This window comes from Sciurus vulgaris (genome assembly GCF_902686455.1).
Source record: "Sciurus vulgaris genome assembly, chromosome: X".
Lineage (NCBI taxonomy): Eukaryota > Metazoa > Chordata > Mammalia > Rodentia > Sciuridae > Sciurus > Sciurus vulgaris.
In genome coordinates, this window is record NC_136471.1 from 104,722,083 (window position 1) to 104,742,260 (window position 20,178).

General features: G+C 44.3%; 1 protein-coding gene across 2 annotated transcripts in view; it reads left to right on the forward strand.

Moving 5' to 3' along the window:
- Window positions 1–1,844: 1,844 nt before the first annotated feature.
- Window positions 1,845–20,178, forward strand: part of SRPX (sushi repeat containing protein X-linked) — an 83,498-nt gene continuing 65,164 nt past the window's right edge. For both annotated transcript variants that reach the window (XM_079122926.1, XM_079122927.1), the window contains exon 1: window positions 1,845–2,062. In XM_079122926.1, coding sequence (XP_078979052.1) covers window positions 1,969–2,062 — 94 coding nt within the window. In that variant the 5' untranslated portion in view covers window positions 1,845–1,968. The remainder of the gene's footprint in view (window positions 2,063–20,178) is intronic.

The window sequence follows — 20,178 nt, forward strand, 5'->3', positions numbered from 1 at the left end:
TCAAATTTATCCTCCTCAACATTGTGCAATGTTGTACCACTGAATAGAGAGGAACAAAAATATGCATGTAGTCAAACTCAAGACATGTCCTAAGGCTTCTGATTTCATTGGTCTGGGGTACAGTCTCAATATGGTATTTTCATGAAGCTCCCCTGGGGGCCTTTCCTGTGCATGGACAAAATTGAAAACTACTCCCTAGAGACTCTGGTCTGATAAAAGTCACAGAGGAGCCTGACTTCCCCATTTTCCTGAGACTCAAAAAGGGCTGTTGACTCCCTGAGGAGGTATCAACAGGCGATAGAAAGAATTTCCCCCAGGCACTAGAGAGTGTAAGATGAAAGTTCAAGCCCAGGGGCTTTCCTGAGAATTAGGAAAGGCATCCCTTCTGGATAAACACATTCAAAACCTTCTGAGTGAGCGCTCCCAGGGGCCTTAGCCTAGCTAAGAAACCAGACAGCTGTGACAAAGAGAAAGATGTATCTCTACAGTGCATGTGACCCCTGTCAATGCACAGGGTTCCCAGCACCTAGAGGCAGATGGATTTGGGCTCTCTCTTGCCCTTTCCTCTTGGAGCCTTTGGGCAGTACCCAAACTGTATAACTTAATGTAGTGGCCCCTATTGGAATTTGCCTTAGTTAAGGTCTTTCTGGCTGGGAGCTGTGGTTTGACTCAAGAGGCTAAGGCAGGAGGATCGCCAAGTTCAAGGCCAGCCTCAGCAACTTACTAAGACCCTCAGCAACTTTGAGACTGTCTCAAAATAAAAATAAATAAACAAACAAACAATAAATAATAAAAGGAACCGGGGGTGTAGCTCAGTGGTTGAGCAACCCTGGGTTCAATCCCCAATATAAAAAACAAAAAAACAAAACAAAAATGATCTCTCTTGAGCAGTAAAGGGACTTACCTTATGGGTTTATCAAAAACACAACAAAAACCAAAACTGTGAGAAGCTTTCTTTTTGCCTCAAAGAAACCAAATCCATCCTGGGGGCAGCCTGGAAACCCTATTCTGATGCCAGGCCACAGGGTGGAGACTCTGGGCTGGTCCTGATGTCCTTGGGGTGGCTGAGAACAACCCAGGAAATGTGGGAGATATGGCTGCAGGAAGCTGCAGCTGGATCCTTGAGGATGAGACAGGGAACTTTCTGTGCTTTGTGCTCCCTCCCATCAGCTGACACTGCAAAGAGCCTGAAGTCCCATCTTAAATCTTAGTTCGGCAGGCACGCATCCAGCCCGGCTTCTGATTCATTTCTTTGCAAAAGAGAATCAAAATGCCCAGTAGCATGGACTTTGGCGCCGGCATATCTGCACACCTAAATTCTAATTCCCACTCTGCCAATAACAGCATGAACCTAGGCAAGTTTTTAAGCGTCATTTTTCTTTTTGGTACCGTGGACACAATAACAGCGAACTTGAGGCGTGATCGTTAGGGTCAAATCAGCGATCCTGGCTGTGGTATCTATCCAGCCTCAGCGGGTTACTCTGGACCCTAGGTAGCTACTTCTCTCTGTGTGCGACTCCGGCAGATTTTTGCGCGGATGGCATCATTCTAGGGTCCCAGGAGCTGCAAGGCTGTGGAGCCACCAGTGTGTGTATTGGGGGTAATGGGGTGGCATGTAAGTGGAGCAAAGAAATATAGTCTTAGAATATTTTGGTTTGCTGGGGCACCTCCCTGGCGATCTCTGGCCCTAGGGGACAGCCTCCTTTCCAGAAGAATCACTGACACAAAAGGAGCGGGTAGGTGGGTGGGTCGGAGCCCCAAACTGTGCTGTGTTCCATGGAGGCGGAGGAAGGAGGGCAGGCCCCAGGCGGGAGGGAGGGAGAGAGGGAGGGAAAGAGGCGAGAGGAGGAGTTTTCCAGCCCGGCCTTCGCCGGCAAGCAGCGCAGCCCCCAGGTCTGCTCGGTCTCCTGCCGCCCCCTGGAAGCGCGCTGCGCTGCGCTGCTGAGCCCAGCGAAGCGCCAGCTGGCCATGGGGAGCCCGGTACTCCGGCCCGCGCTGCTGCTGCAGCCCGCGTTGCTGCTGTTGCTCCTGCTGCGTGTCCCGCCGAGCCGCGGCTTCCCAGGTAGGAGCCAGAGGTGGGGTTTTCTCTGCAGCTGGACACCGGGGACCCCGGAGCCGCCGCTGGAACACTTTGCTTCGATCCAGGGAGGTGCGGGGGGCACCCTTTGTTTGCTCTGAACTCGTCTTTCGTAGCCCAGGAACCCGGCATTGTGGAGCGAGGTTCGCTCCTGGGCACCTGGAAGGAAGAGCGGTCTCTTGCATCACCAGGTGCGGGGTGCTCTCGCGGAGCCGGGAGCCCAAGCCCTACTCCTTCAGTGTCCAGGGCTCCAAAGATCAAATCACACCCTTGATCGCATAGGAGGCTTCGAAGAGAAAGTTTGGCTGCAGGCTTGCTGCTTTCTCATCACCCGGCATTTTGCCTCTCACACGGTCTCTCACGGCCAGGGCTCCAGTCCTGGCAGCTTGTCCTGGAAGAAGTCCCTACTCCCTCCCTCTGGAAGTCCCTGGCAGGGGCTGGGAGAGCGATTCCTGTGGACCGCACGGGCGGAGCCTCCTCTGCATCTCCTAAACCCCCCCTGCTGGGGATTCCGAGAAAGTCTGCTTCTCTGAGGGAAGGGTGCCAACGGAGAGTGGTGACATGTGGCATGCACTTGGTTAGCCCCAGGGAAAGAGGGAGACGTGCGCAGCTCTACTGGGCAGGGGGTGCGGCTTCTTGTTGATGGAGGGCGTGGTCTCCAGCATCTAAGGGAACCCTAGTGTTTTTGGGGAGCTCTCAAGATGTGCGTAAAGTTCTCTCTGGAAATGCCCTTTACAAAACTCCAGCTAACTTCTTTACAGTGACGTTAACCCAGAGCTTCAGGGGAGCAGAGCGACTTGCCATGCACCCCTGTGGCCTTGGAATGAAAAAGAAATCCATGCACGGGCTCTTAATTTAGTATTAATGGGAAAGTGGGTGACATGAACTGTAGGACTTGTACATATATGGCTTTGTGTTCATCAGCATTATGAACGGTTTAAATCTGGGGTCTGGGTGGCACAGGCCTGTAATCTCAGAGACTCAGGAGGCTGAGGCAGAAAGATGACAAGTTCAGGAGCAGCCTCAGCAACTTAGGGAGACTGTCTCAAAATAAAAATGAGCTGGGGATGTAGTTCTTGGGGTAAAGCACCTTTGGGTTCAATTCCCAGCACCAATAAATATAAACAAACAAACAAACAAACAAAGAGGGGTCTAAGAAAGAACCTCTCAAATTGTGATAAAATGTGTAAGGGTTCCCAGGTAGATGTTTGAAAGATGTAGGGATGGCTGTTGGAAATCCTCTGAATATGGAAATGAATGAATGTGTAAAACAAACGTGTAGATTAATAAACAGGAACATTTGTGCTCTGAGCTAATTCTTTTAAGTTTTAAGCTTTTTTGTAGGAACTGACCCTGGGGCAAAGCAGAAAGGAGACTACTCCCAGTGTCAGGCAATTGCCATTCCCATAGTGTGTTGGTGTCCCCGCTCCCACCTACTTTGGCAGGAGTGAGGATAAAATGAACCTTGAGTGAGCAGAAGAGTCAGTACGTGGATCAGGAGCAGCTTTAGGGGAGCAGGGAAGGAGATGAGAAAGTGAAGCTTTTCACACTGAATTGGGAGGTGCCTGTGAACCACCTCAGAATTGCAACTTCTTGATTTGAGCCTTTCTTGGAGAGGAGCCTCCTCTCCTTTTCCATGTGACCCTGACCCGGCTTGCTCTGCCATCCCCACTCCTTTCTCTCAGCTTCTACCCTTATATAGTACAGCTTGCTACCAGGGCCCAGCCACCCACGGGATCAGATATTTGCCAGTTTGAGCACTTACTATTCCTCGTGTTTGGGGCCTTGCCCCTGGCTTTCCTGGCTCCCTCTGCCAGCCTGCAGGTCCCCCCAGCTGGGAGCCACTGTGTTCCTCTTTGTCACCACTTCCATTGATTCCTAACCTGCCCTCTGACTCTGCTCAGACCACAGATGAGCTGAAGCCAGTTGGAGCAGCTTGAAAAGCACTCGTCTGGGCCTTTTCTTGGCACGCCTCAATGGGATATCTTGGGAAATGAGCTCTGCAGGGGCTGTTGAATCCACAGGAGAGGATTTCAGTCCAAGCCAGAGGTTTGGAAAGGCTGGGGAGGGGAACTCTCTAGACCTGTGGGTCTGGAGGCAGATCGCATCAACTGAGTTCACCCTAAGGGTGGGCGACAGATTTTAAAGATCATTTCAGAGTGGACATCATGTCTCTAGTAAGAGAGAAAGTAAGCAGTTTTGAATCTGTAACTTCTCAAAGAGGGAGGAAGAGATCTAAGGGCCTCATCAGCACCCCAATTATGTAACCATCTGAGCTTTTATAGCAAATCTGTCAGAGTAAGAGTAAATTATTCCCATTCCCACCCCTGGAAGGTCTCTGGAGTTCTTCCATCTTTGAATTTGATGCAGCTTTTCTGGCCCTCTTATTTTTTGCAGCCTTGCAAAGATGCAGTGTCTACCAAAAAACATGAAGTCTATGGAGAATTCCTAGTAAAGTTGTCTGTGATTGTGTTTGTCTGCTTATGAGAGATGGTGGGAGATGTTTTGTTTTGTTTTGGTACTGGGAATTGAACCCAGGGGTGCTCTACTACTGAGCTACATCCTCAACCCTTTTTATTTTATTTTTTAAATTTTTTGGTACTGGGAATTGAACCTCCCCTTTTTCTCTCCTCCTCCCTTCCCTAGTCCTCTTCCTCTACTCTACTGGTCTCCCTTGTAGTTCACACGACATGCATCCCCACCCCCAGTCCCCAGCCACTTTTCTCTTCCTTTTTCTTCTCTAGCTCCCACATATGAGAGAAAACGTGTGACCCTTGATGTTCTGAGTTTGACTTATGCCCTTAACATAACAGTCTCTAGTTCTATCCATTTTCCTGCAAATGACATAATTTCATTTTTGTTTATGACTGAGTAAAACTCCATTGTGTATATATACCACATTTTCTTTATCCACTCATCTGTTCATGGACATCTAGGCTGGTTCCATAGTTTGGCTATTGTGAATTGTGCTGCTATAAATGTGGGTATGCTGACTTTTTAATATTTAAGATAAATACCAAGGAGTGGTATTGTTGGGTCATATGATGGTTCCATTTGGAGTCTTTTGGGGAATCTCCATACTGATATCCATAGTTGTGGTTGTATTCATTCACAATCTGACCAACGGTGTAAAACTGTTCCTTTCCCCTGCATCTTCTCCAGCATTTATTATTGTATGAATTTTTTTTTTTTTTTTTTTTTTTGGTACCAGGGACCCTTAACCACTGAGCCACATCTCCTGCCCTTTTTTAAATATTTTATTTTGAGACGTGTCTCACTAAGTTGCTCAGGGCCTGGCTAAGTTGCTGAGGCTGGCTTTGAACTCACAATCCTCCTGCCTCAGCCTCCCAGGCCACTGGAATTACAGGCATGCGCCACTGCATGCTGCTGAGATGGGAATTTTGATTGATTCTATTCCTTACTTACATCTGAGATTTTGGAATTTCACTCCACCTCCTTCAGCAAACAAAGCTGAAGATGGGGAATGAGTACTGCAGCCACTAAGAAAGGCTTTCAGAATATTCCTAGGTTTGGAGAGCACTGGTAAAGTAGTATAGCTTCACCAGTGAGAAAAACTGAGCATGTTTGCAAAACATCAAAGCCAACCATATCAGTCAAGGCAGTCTTCTGAAATGTCACATTTGGAGATAAGTATTAGGAACAGAGCACCTGGCTCAATCTATATAATTAAAATCTCACCCGGAGCAGGCTAGAAATTTCTATTTGGGTTTAAACATGTAATCAGATGACAAAATTACTCTGCAGTAAAAAGGAGATATGCTAGGGAGAGCAGGCCATTTTATGTCTGACATTGTCTTCATTGATGACACTTTGGGTACAGTATGTTTTTGTTACTACTTCTCATTGCATGGATTTGTGAGCTGAATGAGACTCCAGAAACCATCATTAACGTGCCGACTTCAAACCTTCCCACGTACTCAGTCTTTACACCATAATCAACGACAGCCATTCTCTTTTAGGTTATTGCTGTAACATTTTTCCCTTTGAATCTCTCTCATTTGAACTCATTTTTCTTTTAGTTAGATATTGGTCTTTTAAGAACATTGACTTCGCACCTTTTTTTAGTTATATATAATACTAAGGTTCATTTTGACATAATTATACAAGTATGGAATATAATTTGCTCTAATTCAGTCCCCACTACTTCCCCTTCCCCTTTCCTCCTCCCTCCCCCCGTTCCCTTTCCTCTGAATCCATTCATCTTGGTGAAGGGCACCTAGGTTGCCCCCATATGCTTGATTTTTGTGGATTGTGCTGCCATAAACATTGATGTGGCTGTATGCCTATGGTATGCTGATTTTGGAACTTTTGGATAAATACCAAGAAGTGGGATACCTGGGTCATAGGGTGATTCCATTGCTAGTTTTTGAGGAATCTCCGTACTGCTTTCCAGAGTGGTTACACTAATTTTCAGTCCACCAACAATGTATAAATCTACCGCATCCTGCACATTCTCACCAACACTTATTATTATTTGTATTCTTGATAATTTTTGCACTGTTTTTTTAAATCACATTACTCCACTGCTCAGAAACTCCAAGCAGCAGATCCCTGTTCCCTCTCTGTGGTTATCATGGTATACACAGTTGGCTTCCAGCCTAATTTTTGAGCCCCTCTCCCCTGATTTTCTATAACTCAGCTAAAATAGACTACCTGTCTTTACAAAATTTGGGTTACATACATCTCCTTCTTCTTGGCAGGTTCTGTTTCCTACACCTGGAACGCCTGCCCCTGGCCACTTGTCTGACCAAATTCTGCCCATTGTCCAGCCCCCCCCCCCCCCCCCCCCCCCGCCAACAACACACACACTTTGATGAAACCTTTCCTTTTTCAGTGATGCTGGGTATCAAACCATGATCTTGGTACATGCTAAGCATGTGCTCGACCACTGAGTTACACCTACAGTCTCCTGAAACCTTTCTTTTCTAAAATATTTTTTAGCTGTTGATAGACCTTTATTTTATTTATTTATTTTTATGTGCTGCTGAGAATTAAACCCAGTGCCTCACATATGCTAGGCAAGCACTTTACCACTGAACTACAATCCCAGACCCTGAAACCTTTCTTTGATCCCTGAAATAGGAAACCTTCTGCTTTTCTTTAAAGACCCACAGCTCTTCATGGCTCTCTGGTGGTATTTATCACATATGCCATGCATTATAATAATCTATGCACTCCTCTTGTGTCTCCTAAATTCTAAGCTCTTAAAAGCAGGGCTGTGGTGTATCTTACCCTTATTTGTATTTCTCACGATGCCTAGCACTGCTACCTAGTGCCAAGTGGATATTTGTGCTCATTGAATTAACTATACCCTGCAACTCTGTTATTGAGCTATTAGATAGGAATGAACCTGAAAGAAATATGCACAGGTAAACAGGGCCTTGTGCCACCATGAATCTACATAGACACTATGGCTTGCTGGCTACAGAAGTTCCTTTTAAATCCATGAACACCCTCTGTTTAAGCAATAACTTTCTCTGTTGGGGGCTGTAAGTTGAGAGACTGAGAGCAGCCACAAGCTGGAGTTTGCATTTATTATTTTTGTTGGACGCTTTGCTCCAGGCCTTTCCAAAGTAGTTGAATGGTTTCCTTAGTAAATGCAAATATGTGTGCTACATCAATTCCCCTTTCAGCGAACACAACTGAAATTGGCAATTGAAAGTGAAGAGAGAGTTTAAACAGAAGAAGGTTTGCTTTTGCCAGGCTATAGCATCGGATGAAATTTGTAGCAGCCAAATGATGATTAATATTCAGGCTAAAGATTCACTTCCAAAATAGCAGTGTGAATAATCGCCTCTCACAAGTTCCAGTTTGGAGAGAGATTCTCAAGCCAGCCCCTTAGTTCTCGACTGTGTGATTTCTTGACTGCTAACTTTTTTTTCCTGGTACTGGGGATTGAACTCAGGGGTGCTTTTACCACTGACCTACATTCCCAGTCCTTTTTATTTTTATTTCAAGGCAGGGTTTCACTAAGTTGCTTAAAGGCCTTGCTAAGTTGCTGAGGCTGGCCTTGAACTTGATCTCCCTATGTCAGTCTCCGGAGTAGCTGGTATTACAGGTGTGCATCACCAAACCTGGTTGACTGCTAACTTCTGCGGGCCATTTTTTGGAGGGGAGGAATGTGGTCTTTTAATCCTGCTCCTTCTCTGGGTAATTTAGGTTTTGAAATAGAATTAGTTTCCGCCTTCTCTCATGAAACCTGGGCTCTATCCAGAGATTTCAAGTGGGTATGAATGGTGAAATAGTTAATATGCTTGTGATTTGAGGATGAAGAAGGTATATAATTCCTTCTCTTCCGTATTTATCTGTCTTATGGGAAAACAGACACAGAGTTATCTCAGCTGGCAAATGTTATAATACAAATGGGTCACTAGATCCTAGGGGGACAAAGAGGAGACACACAGAAATACTGGACTGGATACTAAAGGTTGATGCCAAGAGATGCTGATGCTCAGATGGCGATGCTGAAGGTCCAAGGAAGTTAAATCAGGAGGTCTGTGGGCTTCCCTAAGAATGTTTTAAAATTGAAAACAAAAATCTGTGTGGATATCCTTTTTCTGGGGAGAAGGACCTACCCCAACTGAGAACCACCTGTCACTAGATCGTCTTCATGAATTCTATGAAAAAATATGTGCACTTAATGGGCCCAGAAATCAATAGTTAATGGGCACAGAAATCAACAAAGTAAGATGAAATTACCAGAGTAGGAAAACTTTGAACCAATGAGCAGGTGGCCTTTCCAGTTATAGCCAGCTGCACAGTTTCCAGTTCTCATTTAAAAAGCAGCACTAAACTTGGGGTGAAGATCAATGATGCAGTGCATACTTACCATGTGTGAAGCCCTGGGGTCAATCACCAGCACCTATAAAAAGGAGAGGGGAGGTTAAAAATGAATAAATGAATAAATAGCAACACCAAACAAGATAGATATAATTATTGATTCTACTTGCCTTCAGGTCTGGTCTGACAACTTATTGTACCTCCCCTCAACACAATGTCTGAGAGCTAGGGGAGGATCTTGAATCAATATTTGTGTGTTGATTAATTAATTGAAGTAATTGTGACAGAGAATGGAACCATTCTATTTCAAATATTCCTGCAGAATTTAATGAGAATTTCCAAGATGATACTTTCCAAAGGAAAAGGAATGCGAGATAGCAAAATGTCAGTGGAAATTAACAGTGCCCTGAACTGAAGAATCCAACTGGACAGGCAACAAGGCAGGGCATAATCAATTGCTGAGACTCTTGGATATCAAATCACCCCAGGACATTACTCTAAGAGATTTAGTAACACCAGGCTTTCCAGACGAAAATTTAAGGGAAAAGCTTGCGCAAGACAAAAGTCATTGGTAGCACTGCTAAACACCCAAGGTTTCCAGATGATAATTGGTTGCACCTGGATCTTACGGGTAGCATGGCGCACTCTGGAGCACTCATTCCTGAGCTGAATGATTCACTCACCCGTAATCCTTAGCTCATATTGGATGCCTTTTTATGCATTGTTCTCCAGGGAGAAGATAAATGGGTTTGGATATAATGGTTTAGATTATCCCAGAGATTTGGGGTTGTAAATTGCGTATATCGGTTTTAAAACTTTTTTTATGAGCAATAGACAGATCCAAACATAGAAATTGAGGGCAGACTTTCTGCCTTGGCCTTGAAATATCATTGCAATACTTTTTGTGTCCTGCTCTTATACTGACCTGTAGTATCATCTCCATGAACCAGTGACTTGTTTTCCCAGCTGTCACCGACTATTTGCAATGTCCATCAAGTTATGCTTAATGAGCATGTCTTCAATGCCAGTTACACCCCAAGATCCTCTAATGGTTGACCCTGGCCTGCCACTTATTGTGTGGGTGGCTGAGCTGAATGGATCTGCCAATTTCAGGCGTCCAAGAATGTTCAAAAACACCAGTTAAATTAGGGCCACAGGATGCGAATTGAACCAAGGCTTTACAGGCATATTGTGGAATGACGAGGAAGTGGTGGTGTGGCTATGTCCCCCACCTTCACAAACTGTTCCCAGAGTGGCCGTTCCTTATAGGAACTCTGACAGACATGTTGCTAATGACTCAGCATTTGTCAGGCCAAGGTTCCAATTCCTTTCTTTCTTTTTAAATTTTGGATCGAACCCAGGATGCTTTATCACTGTGCTATACCCCTCAATCCTTTTTATTGTAATTCGAGACAGGGTCTCGCAAAGTTGCTCAGGCTGTCCTCAAACTTGCTATCCTCTTGCCTCGGCCTCCTGAGTCATTGGGATTACAGGTGTGCACCACCTGGCCCAGTTTCCAATTTCTTCAATAGCTAATAGATATTGAAATTCTGTTTACATTTAGATTTTAATTCAGCTTTTCAAGGGGCAAAATTGCAGTGTTTCATTATCAGCCACTCACAGATCTGATGCCATGAGGGCAGGTTGTGGGGTCTTGTTCATTTTTTTATCCTCACAGACTAGCAGGGAACCTGGTTCCTGGGAGGCTTTCTGTGGGTATGGGTGACATCTGCTGGGGATCATCCTCTGGTGAGTCCTGAGCCTCTGGGTGGGTGTCTCAGGCTCTGTGTAGATTCCTGTACAAGTTTCCCTCATCATACCCAGGCTCTGCTACACCTCTGCTATGTGGGCTCCCTAATTCATGGAACTGTGCAATGTTAGACTAAGAGGATGCCCAAGACGTAATTCTCCCTGAGTCTTAGCAAGAGCCTCTTGGCTCAGTCAGTTGAAGGGATATGTCTGAGGTCACACAGAGAGTTAGAGGCAGACCTGATGTTGGAACTTGGTGAAGTGAATTCCCTTCACTACCATAGGCATGTATTTGAATTCAATTTCTGAGTGGCCATTGTGTGCTAGGCACCCTGCCGGGCTCCAGAGCTAGGCAAGAATAAATCACTTTGCAGCATTAACTGAGCCCCTGTCCAGGGGTCAGCCCAGCATTATTATTTATGTGGACACTTGGCTGCACTCTTCAGGTCTTATATCTGGGGTCATTTGAATGTTTCTCAACAGTTCTGAGAAGTTGCTGCTCCAAAACCAGACCTTGCTCCCTTTTGAGGACATCAGGGTCCCAAAAGCTTTGTTTCTTATACTACTTGCTTTGAGTTCCTTACCTGATTTATGATGACATCTTAATAGCTTTATTGGGATATAATTCACATACTACACAATTTGCTCATTTAAACTGTATGGTTCAATGGTTTTAGTATATTCCTTGAGTTGTATATCCATTACCACAGTCAACTCTAGAACATTTTCATTACCCTGAAAACAAGTGCTGTGGCTCTTACCCATCACTGCCAAATCCCTCATCACCTCTATCTTTAGACAACCAATAGTCCATTTTCTGTCTCTATAGATTTGCTGCTTTTGACATTCCATGTAAGTGGACTGATTCAACATTTGTCCTCTCTTAGCATAATGCTTTCAAGGTTTATTCACTTGTAATATGTATCAATACTTGATTCCTTCCAAGTATTCTATTCTAAGCCTGGTGTTTTGGCTCATTCCTGTAATCTCAGTCATTTAGGAGGCTGAGAAAGGAGGATTGCAAGTTGGAGGCCAGCCTCAGCAAGTTAGCGAGACCCTGTCTCAAAATAAAACAAAATAAATAAATAAAAAGTTCTGGAAATGTGGCTCAGTGGTAAAGTACCCGAGTTAAATCCCCAGCATGAAAAAGAAAACAAAAAGAGAAAGAAAAAAATTCCATTCTATGACTATACCACATTTGATTCTTTCATTCATCACTTAACAGGCATTTGGATTGTTTCCACTTTAAGTCTATTAGAAATAATGCTGCAATGAAAACAGGTCTTTATGTGGACTTATGTTTTGTTTCTCTTGGGTATGTACCTAGGAATGGAACTGCTGGGTTTTATGGTAGCTCTAGGTTGAAACCTTTGGGAAACTACTTGACTGTTTTCCAGGAAGTACAAGACTACCCCTAGCAGTGTGCGATGATCCTATCATCTGTACATTCTCTCCAACCCTTATATTTTCTGTCTTCTTGTATTAAATGTGATCATTTTGTGCCTGCTCATTAATAGCTTCCACTCAAGGTTTGAGGAACAAAGCGGTACCTTTTCTTCCCACTATGGCAGAATACTGGCAAGTCAGTCAATGGTGATTGCCCCTTCTCACTGCTGGTTCAGGGCCCCTGATAGCCTATAGTGCACCTTTGAGTGAATGAGACAAGGATGCCATGTCTGTTCCCAAGTAGCTCAGTGGACACAGGGCTTGGTCAGGAGACAGACTTTGGCTAGTTAAGAAAATGATAGAGGCAGGTCCGGAACTCAAGATTTGGAGAGTGGGAGGGCAAATTAGAATTGGGACCCTGCTTGCTCTTTTGGTGGGTGTGACAGTGGCTTTTGTGGTGTAGGGACCTCCCTGAACAACCATATATGCAGTCCTGAATGTCAGTGGTTTGGCCCCAGGCTCTTTGTAGCCTGTGAATAGTTATTTATTTATTTGTTTTGGTACCAGGGATTGAACCCAGAGCTCTTAACCACTGAGCCATATTTCCAGCCCTTTTCAGTTTTTATTTAGAGACAGGGTCTTGCTGAGTTGCTTAAGGCCTCGCTAAGTTGCTGAGGCTGGCTTTGAATTCACCATCCTCCCGTTTCAGCCTCCTGAGCCACTGGGATTACAGGCGTGCACCACCACACCCTGCCAGCCACACTCCACCAGCCTGTGACTATTTAAAAGGAGAACGGAATGAAAAGCTGTGCTTGCATGTCAGCAGAATCCTGTACCCTTGGGTCACCTGGTACCAAGTCAGAAATGCAGAAACTCAGTCCCCACCCAAGGCCTACTGAATCAGCATCTTCATTTTAACAAGATCCTGCTGATGATTCTTAGTGAAATTTGAGAAGCACTGGTCTAATGACTGGAGTTCAACCCTCTGCCAAGACTGGGTGGCTTGCCTGTTTATCACTGCCACACAATGTCTCACTTCCCTTTCTCTCCCTTTTCCTGTTGGCTTTGGCTTCATCACTGAATCTGCTAGACTTCCTTTCCTAAGTCCCCCACATTCCAGAGATAAGCACAGACAGCCTTTAGGTTTCTCCTCCCTTCCCTAACTCCAAAACAAAACCAACCCTTTAGGGGACTTTGACTTCATCTCCTCCTAAGTCCTCCTTCCGGGAGTGCAGCCCTGCCTGGCCTCACCTAGAGTAACAGCAAAGCACATTTTCAGATGGCTTGGTACCAGGGGCCTTTGCATGGATTTTCCCTGCAGCTAAGATGTACCTAATTAATAACCTCTGCCTATTAAGAAAACTAGGCTAGTGTGATCAGGGTTACCCTGCCTTTCTAACCAGACCCTGTCCTAGTGCTGAGAATCGCCAGAGCTGAGCAACCACTGGAGACAGAAGGACTACACATCTTCACATCAGAATTCAATGGGGTTGGGGAGGAAGAAGCTCCTTGGGGAAAGGGTGAGAGTGAAACTAGTGGGGAGGTTGGGAGCACCCCCAACCCTTCACATTAAGCCCCCCAAGCTCCACAAATTGGCAAATCAGGAAAAATGGGCTGCTAACATGTAAAGGGGAACTCTTGCCTTTTGGGAGTTTGGGTAGGTATGTGGTTCCTAACCCAGCCATGGGCAAAAATAGGGTCATCTGGGGAGTCTAATAAAATAAGTTTTCCCAGGCCCCACTTCTGGGTTTTGATTTGGTATCTGGGATGGGGAATAGTAATCTGGGGTAATAGTAATCTGGGGGGGTGGGGTCTGCAAATGATTCCAGATTTTTCCTCCGTTTTTCATTATTGTTGTTGGGGTTTTTTTGGGGGGAGGGGGTACCAGGGATTGAACCCATGGGTGCTTAACCACTGAGCCACATCCCCAGCTATTTTTTTTTCTAAATTTTGAGACAGGATCTCCCTAAGTTGCTTATGGCCTCACTAAGTTGATGAGGCTGACCTCAAACATGCAATCCTCCTACCTCTGCCTCCCTAGTCTCCATGACTACAGGCATGTGCCACCACACCCAGCTCCACCTTCTGCTTTTATATGATCAGTTAAGCTAAGAATAGTTTTTTAAAAATTAAGTGGTTGAAAAACTCGAGGGAAGAATAATGTTTTGTGGCACATGAAAATTATATAAAATTCAAATTTCCTTGTCATAGGAACACAGCTGTGTTTATTCATTTGAGTATTGCCTATGGCTACTTGGTGATATAATAGAATTGAGTAGTTGTGACAGAGACCATATGGCCTATAAAGCTAAAAAAAAAAATCCCTTTTCTTTACAGAAATATTCTGCCAACCTCTAACCTAAGGCCTTGTTACTGAAAGTGTGATTCCAGAACTGGCCTCACCTGAAAGCTTTACAGAAGTGTAGAATTTTGAACACCATCTTAGACCTATGAAATCAGAACTGACCTTTTAACAGAAGGCCTAGGTGTTTGGAATTGCTTCTTCCCCACTGTGCAGCTCAGCTGAGGACTCATGTTGGAGGTCCAGGCCAGCATGCTGTAACTAACATTATAGAATGTACTGTTAATTTATGGGGCACGTATCTGGGTGTCTCATTCTCTAGGTTTGAGGCTTTTAACATCTGGAGATCTTAAACCCTCTAGAAACTAGGTCCCTGTTTTATTCTTGCCGATCATTGGCTAAGACCCAGTGTCTTAATCCAAGCTGCAAATGAACTGGCCTTTGCTGCCTGCTGACAAATTTCCTTGATGCTGCCTGGATTTCTGGAAATAGGCTCTGGTCCCACCAGATCTGCTTCCACTGCCAGGATTCTGATACGTGGTATGGCCCACAGCCCTCCATGGCCTCCTACCCACTTCCTTGAAGCATCACTTCCCAGGGAGGTTCATAGATGTCCTGTGGGCAGATGATGCATGATGATGGGAAATGCTGGGTGCTATAAATGTTGTTTGTCTCTTCCAAAACTCATGTTGAACTAACTTACTTTCTTTCTTTCTTTCTTTCTTTCTTTCTTTCTTTCTTTCTTTCTTTCTTTCTTTCTTTCTTTCTTTCTTTCTTTTCTTTCTTTCTCTCTCTCTCTCTCTCTCTCTCTCTCTCTCTCTCTCTCTTTTCTATTTCTTTCTTTTCTTTTCCTTTTTCTTTTTTTAAGTGGTACTGGGGATTGAACCCAGAGATGCTCGACCATTGAACTATATCCCCAGCCCCTCTTTTATTCTTTGAGAGAGAGTCTCATTAAATAGCTGAGACTGGCCTCCTACTTGCAGTCCTCCAACCTCAGCCTCCTGAGTTGCTGGGATTACAGGCATTTGCCACTACACCCAGCTCATGTTGAAATTTGATTGCCAATGTGGTGATGTTGGGAGGTGAGACCTTTAAGAGGTGATTAGGTTATTGGGAAGGATTGATGCCTTTCTCATGAGAGTTCTTGCTCTCACAAGATTGATTAGTCATGGAGGGAGTGAGTTATTATAAAGAGAGGCTGTTTTTTCTCTGTGTACACCCACCCACTTGTCCTTCCCCTCCTCACTCTGAGTTATAGCACCATGAGGCCCACACCAGATCTGGTTGTCCAATCTTGACCTTCCCAGACTCCATAATCATGAGCCCAAATAAGTCTCTTTCCTTTATAAATTGCCCAGTCTCAGGTGTCTTACTACAGCAAGACAAAATGGCTAAAGACACTGGGTTATAGGTTTTTTTATTGTACAACTGCTTGTAGTCATTCATATGCTGATGTATCTTGTAACTGAGACAAGACAGGACAGGGAGGAATAGGGAGGATCATAGACTCGATCAAACTTTTTCTCTCTCTTTCTCTTTCTCCCCTTTTTTTTCCCTTTGGTACCAGGGATTGAACCCAGGGGTGCTTTGCCACTGAGCCACATCCACAGCCCTTTTTATTTTTTATTTTGAGACAGGATCTTGCTAAGATGCAGAGGCTGGCTTTGAATTTGCGTTCCTCCTGCCTCAGCCTCCCAAGCTGCTGGGATTACAGGCATGCACCACTGAGCCTGGTTGAGGACCACAGAAACTCAAAGTATGGTCCCCAGACCAGTAGCAGCATCACGTGGGAACATATTAGATATAAAAGTTTCCAAGTCTCATCGTAAAGCTACTGAATCAGAAGTGGGGCATAGGGGAAATTGGACCCAGAAATCTGTGTTTTAATCAACTCTCTGACTGATTCTGATGTACACTCAAGTATGAGAACCACATCATTTTCTCAGAGCATCTCATTAGACTAGTGTTTCGTGTTTGTTGTTTTTAATGAGAACTGTTTTTAATTTCAGAAGAGGACATTCGGGAATATGACATTGAATTTATCAAAGTGTTTAGTGTGGCAGTCACTACTGCATGCTCAAAGCGGGGCAATCTTTGGATAGAATCATCTGTCCTACATCTGTCCCTCCAAGCAGTTTATGTGCATACTTGCTTAAGGAAAGTTTTCCTTAAGTTGAAAGCCACCAACTTTTGACTGTTACAAACATATGTTCTTTAAAATGTGTTTCTGTATATTAAAATATGAAGAAAGCTGGGGAATAACCTTGGGGTAGTTCCCTCTCCTCCTCTGCACATTTCTTCCTTTCAGAATACTCTCCTCTCCTCTGAAAATTTCCTCATCCAAATCCCAGACTCATCTTTCCAGGCCAGCCAAGTCCGAATGGCTTTTGCTGGTGTCCTAGCTCACAGGGAGTAACCCTTCTCTCCATGGGAAAGCCCCTGGAAGTGTGTATGTACTACGTATTTATTTATTGGTACTGGGGATTGAACCCAGGGGTGCTTAACCATGAATCACATCCCCAGCCCATTTTTATATTTTATTTAAAGACAGGGTCTCACTGAGTTGCTGAGGGTCTCCCTAAGTTGCTGAGGCTGGCTTTGAACTCGAGATCCTCCTGCCTCAGCCTTCTGAGATGCTGGGAGTACAGTCCTGAGCCACTGCACCCAGCTTCTGTAAGCATTTAGATTGGAAGTTGTGACTCTCAGCACAGAGGAACTGCTCTTGCTTCTCAGGGCTAGCATTGTCACAACTTTGGGCCTGCATGTGAACACTTTTCCTTGTTTTCTCTCAGAGGGTTTGTAACTGCTGTGTTGTCACTTAGTTTGAAAGTCTTGGTGACACTGAGTGTTGTGGGTGAGGGCCACAGAGGGGAGTGAGGGATGAGAAAACCACCCAGACCTAGATTTTCAACAGAAATAGATGAGACAATTGACAACCTCCATTTTTATACTTCATTTGGGGAAGAAAACAGAACTCTTATGCTATAATTTACTTCTTTTGGCCCTGTGATCTGAATAGTTATGCTTATCTTTAAAATGGTTCATTTGAGTTGGGTGCAGCAGTGCACACCCGTAATCCCAGTGACTTGGGAGATTGAGACAGGAGGATTGCAAGTTTGAGGCCAGTTGGGCAATTTAGCGAGAACTTGTCTCAAAATAAATAAAAAGGTCTGGCAATGGAGCTTAGTGGTAGAGCAACCCTCGGTTCAGTCCCCAGTACTGCAAAAACACAATAAAATGGCCCTTTTGCTGTTTCAGGCAAGCTGAGACTCTCTTTTGATGAATGTGCTTTAACAGCGCCTTTAAAAAACTATAAAAATAGAACATGCTCAGTGTGAAAATATTCAGAGGCATAAAAAGTTTAAAGCAGGCTCACCTCTCATTTTCCTCCTGACTCCATTCCCTTTTTCTGAAGTTGCGACTATTAATCATTTGATATAAATGTCTAGACATTTTTCTATGTGTGTGATTTTAATTTTAATTAAATTAATTTATTTAGTACTGGGAATTGAACCCAAGGCGCTTAACCACTGAGCTACAACCCCAGCCCTTTTTACTTAATTATTTTTGATTTTGAGACAGTGTCTCATTAAGTTGCTTAGGGCTTCACTAACTTTCTGAGTCTAATCTCAAACTAGTGATCCTCTCATCTCAGCCTCCCAAGTTGCTGGGATTACAGGTGTGCACTTCCATGTCTGGCAATGTGTATGATTTTAAAGAAATAAGAGGTGGAAAGGAATGTGTTGCCATACTCAACAACAATGATGAATCTCACACACATAAAGCTTAGTGGAGGACTTCAGACACAAAAGAGTACACATGATGCTTCCATTTAGTTGAAATTCAAGAACAACATGCAAAACTAACCCATCATGTTAGAAGTCAAAATAGCAGTTGTCTTGGGAGGGTGTAGCAAGCGGGAGGGGCCGCACGGGAATTTTCTTGGTGCTGGAAATGTTGTATATCTTGATCTGTACTGAGAATTTATATATAAATACACACTGACCTAGCATGCACAAGACCCTGGGTTCAATCTCTAGCATCACCAAAAAATCCACATTGAGCTGTATATACTTAAGATGTGTGCACTGAACTGTATGTGTTTAACTAGACTATAGAGAAGAAAGATGAGCTGGAATGTGGTGCAATGGTAGAGCACTTGCCTAGCATGCATAAGGCCCAGGGGTCCATCCCCAGCATCACACACACTGAAAAGTATTTACAAAGGTATGTGTGGACAGGGCCTAAATGGGCTTAAGAAAGTTCTGCAGCTTTCAGGCCATCAGCAGTCTTCCAGAGGGCACTTGGAAATATGTGGTGGTGATTTTGGTCATCATGATGATGAGGAAGGGGCCCTTCTGGCATTTAGTGAGCCCAGGCTAAGGATGCTGAACACCTTAAAATGTGTGAGGCAGGCCTGCACAATGAATAATTGGTCCCCTCAAAATTCCCTTAGCACTCACATTGAGAAATGCTGCTTTTAATATTCAGTGTTCTACTGTACAGATTTTTATAACATAGGTGTACCTTTGAAATAGTTTTGCCTAGATCTTTGTTCTGCCTTTGTTTAAATGGAGACAAAGCCTCAAGAGTTCATGTACATGAGTAGATTCTTGATTTGCTTTTGCCTTTTGAACAGAAGTGTGAAAAAGTGAAATCATCTCCTTTGCTAGGAAAGAGAAGCAATTTGATGGTCCCCAAATGTGAAGATGATGCAAAAGAGAACTCTTTCTCTAGCTCAGCAGCTCCCTCCCATGCCTTGTGGCTCTCAGGTGCCATGCAGCCTCTGCTTTGGCCTGAGGTCCTGCTGAAGGTCTTGCTGCAACCTCCCTTCCTTTTGGGAATTTTCAGTGTGTCCCAGGTGACCTCTGTGGAGGACAAATCAAACTTTGGAGGACCATATGCCACATCAAAAAATTTGCTTTTGTTCTGCTGTCTGGTTTTACTTCAAAGGCAAATTCTTTTTATCTGTCTGTGTTGAATGAAGACAGTCAAACTCCAGGTCTTTGGAGATGTCCCATAGTGGGAACAGGAATTGGCATCTATTGAGGACCCCTGCTTTCAATTGACCTCCTCAGATTAAGGTGCCTTTGGTGTGTGTATAGAACTGGGGATTAAACCTCAGGAGCATCCACCACTGAGCTATGTCCCCAACCCTTTTATTTATTTTATTTTGAGGCATAGTCTCACTAAGTTGCTGACGCTGGCCTCAAACTCGTGATCCTCCTGCCTCAGCCTCCTGAGTAACTGGGATTACAGGCATGAGCCACCACACCCAGCTAGGTGCCTGTCTTTTTCCTGTTTCTTCTCTCTCTCAACTCTATGCAATGGGAAGGGTCATATTTTGGCCCTTCATAATATTAAAGGATAGAAGGAGACTAAATTGGAAAAATATTCTTTTTCCCTTGGACCAGAGTAATGCCCTCATTTATAAAGTTATCCTTTTAACTTTATTTTTGTTAGCTCTGTAAAATATGGTCACAATTAAAATTTCACAAGTCATAGGCTGCCTTCATTTTGTTTGCTAATTATTGTGCCTGTGGACTGTGGGTGCCATCCACTATGCCTAGAGCCTTCCTTTTGAGCTCTTGTGCAGAAGAGTTGGGCTAGAGTGTGGAACATTGTCTTACATGAAGCAGCTATGGAAGCAAGGCTGACTCCAAGAGTTCATGTCTGGCAGGAATCAACTGACCACTCTACCACTTTACTGCCATATTTTTGTGGATGAAATCAAGTTAAAATACACATTTAAGAGTATCCTTAATGGAGAAAGAAGTTACATAAGGGTGGTGGTTGGCTGTAAGAGAGGGAAGAAGAGTCTCTAGTAAGATGACCCACAGCAATTGCCCAGTAAGCAGTGACC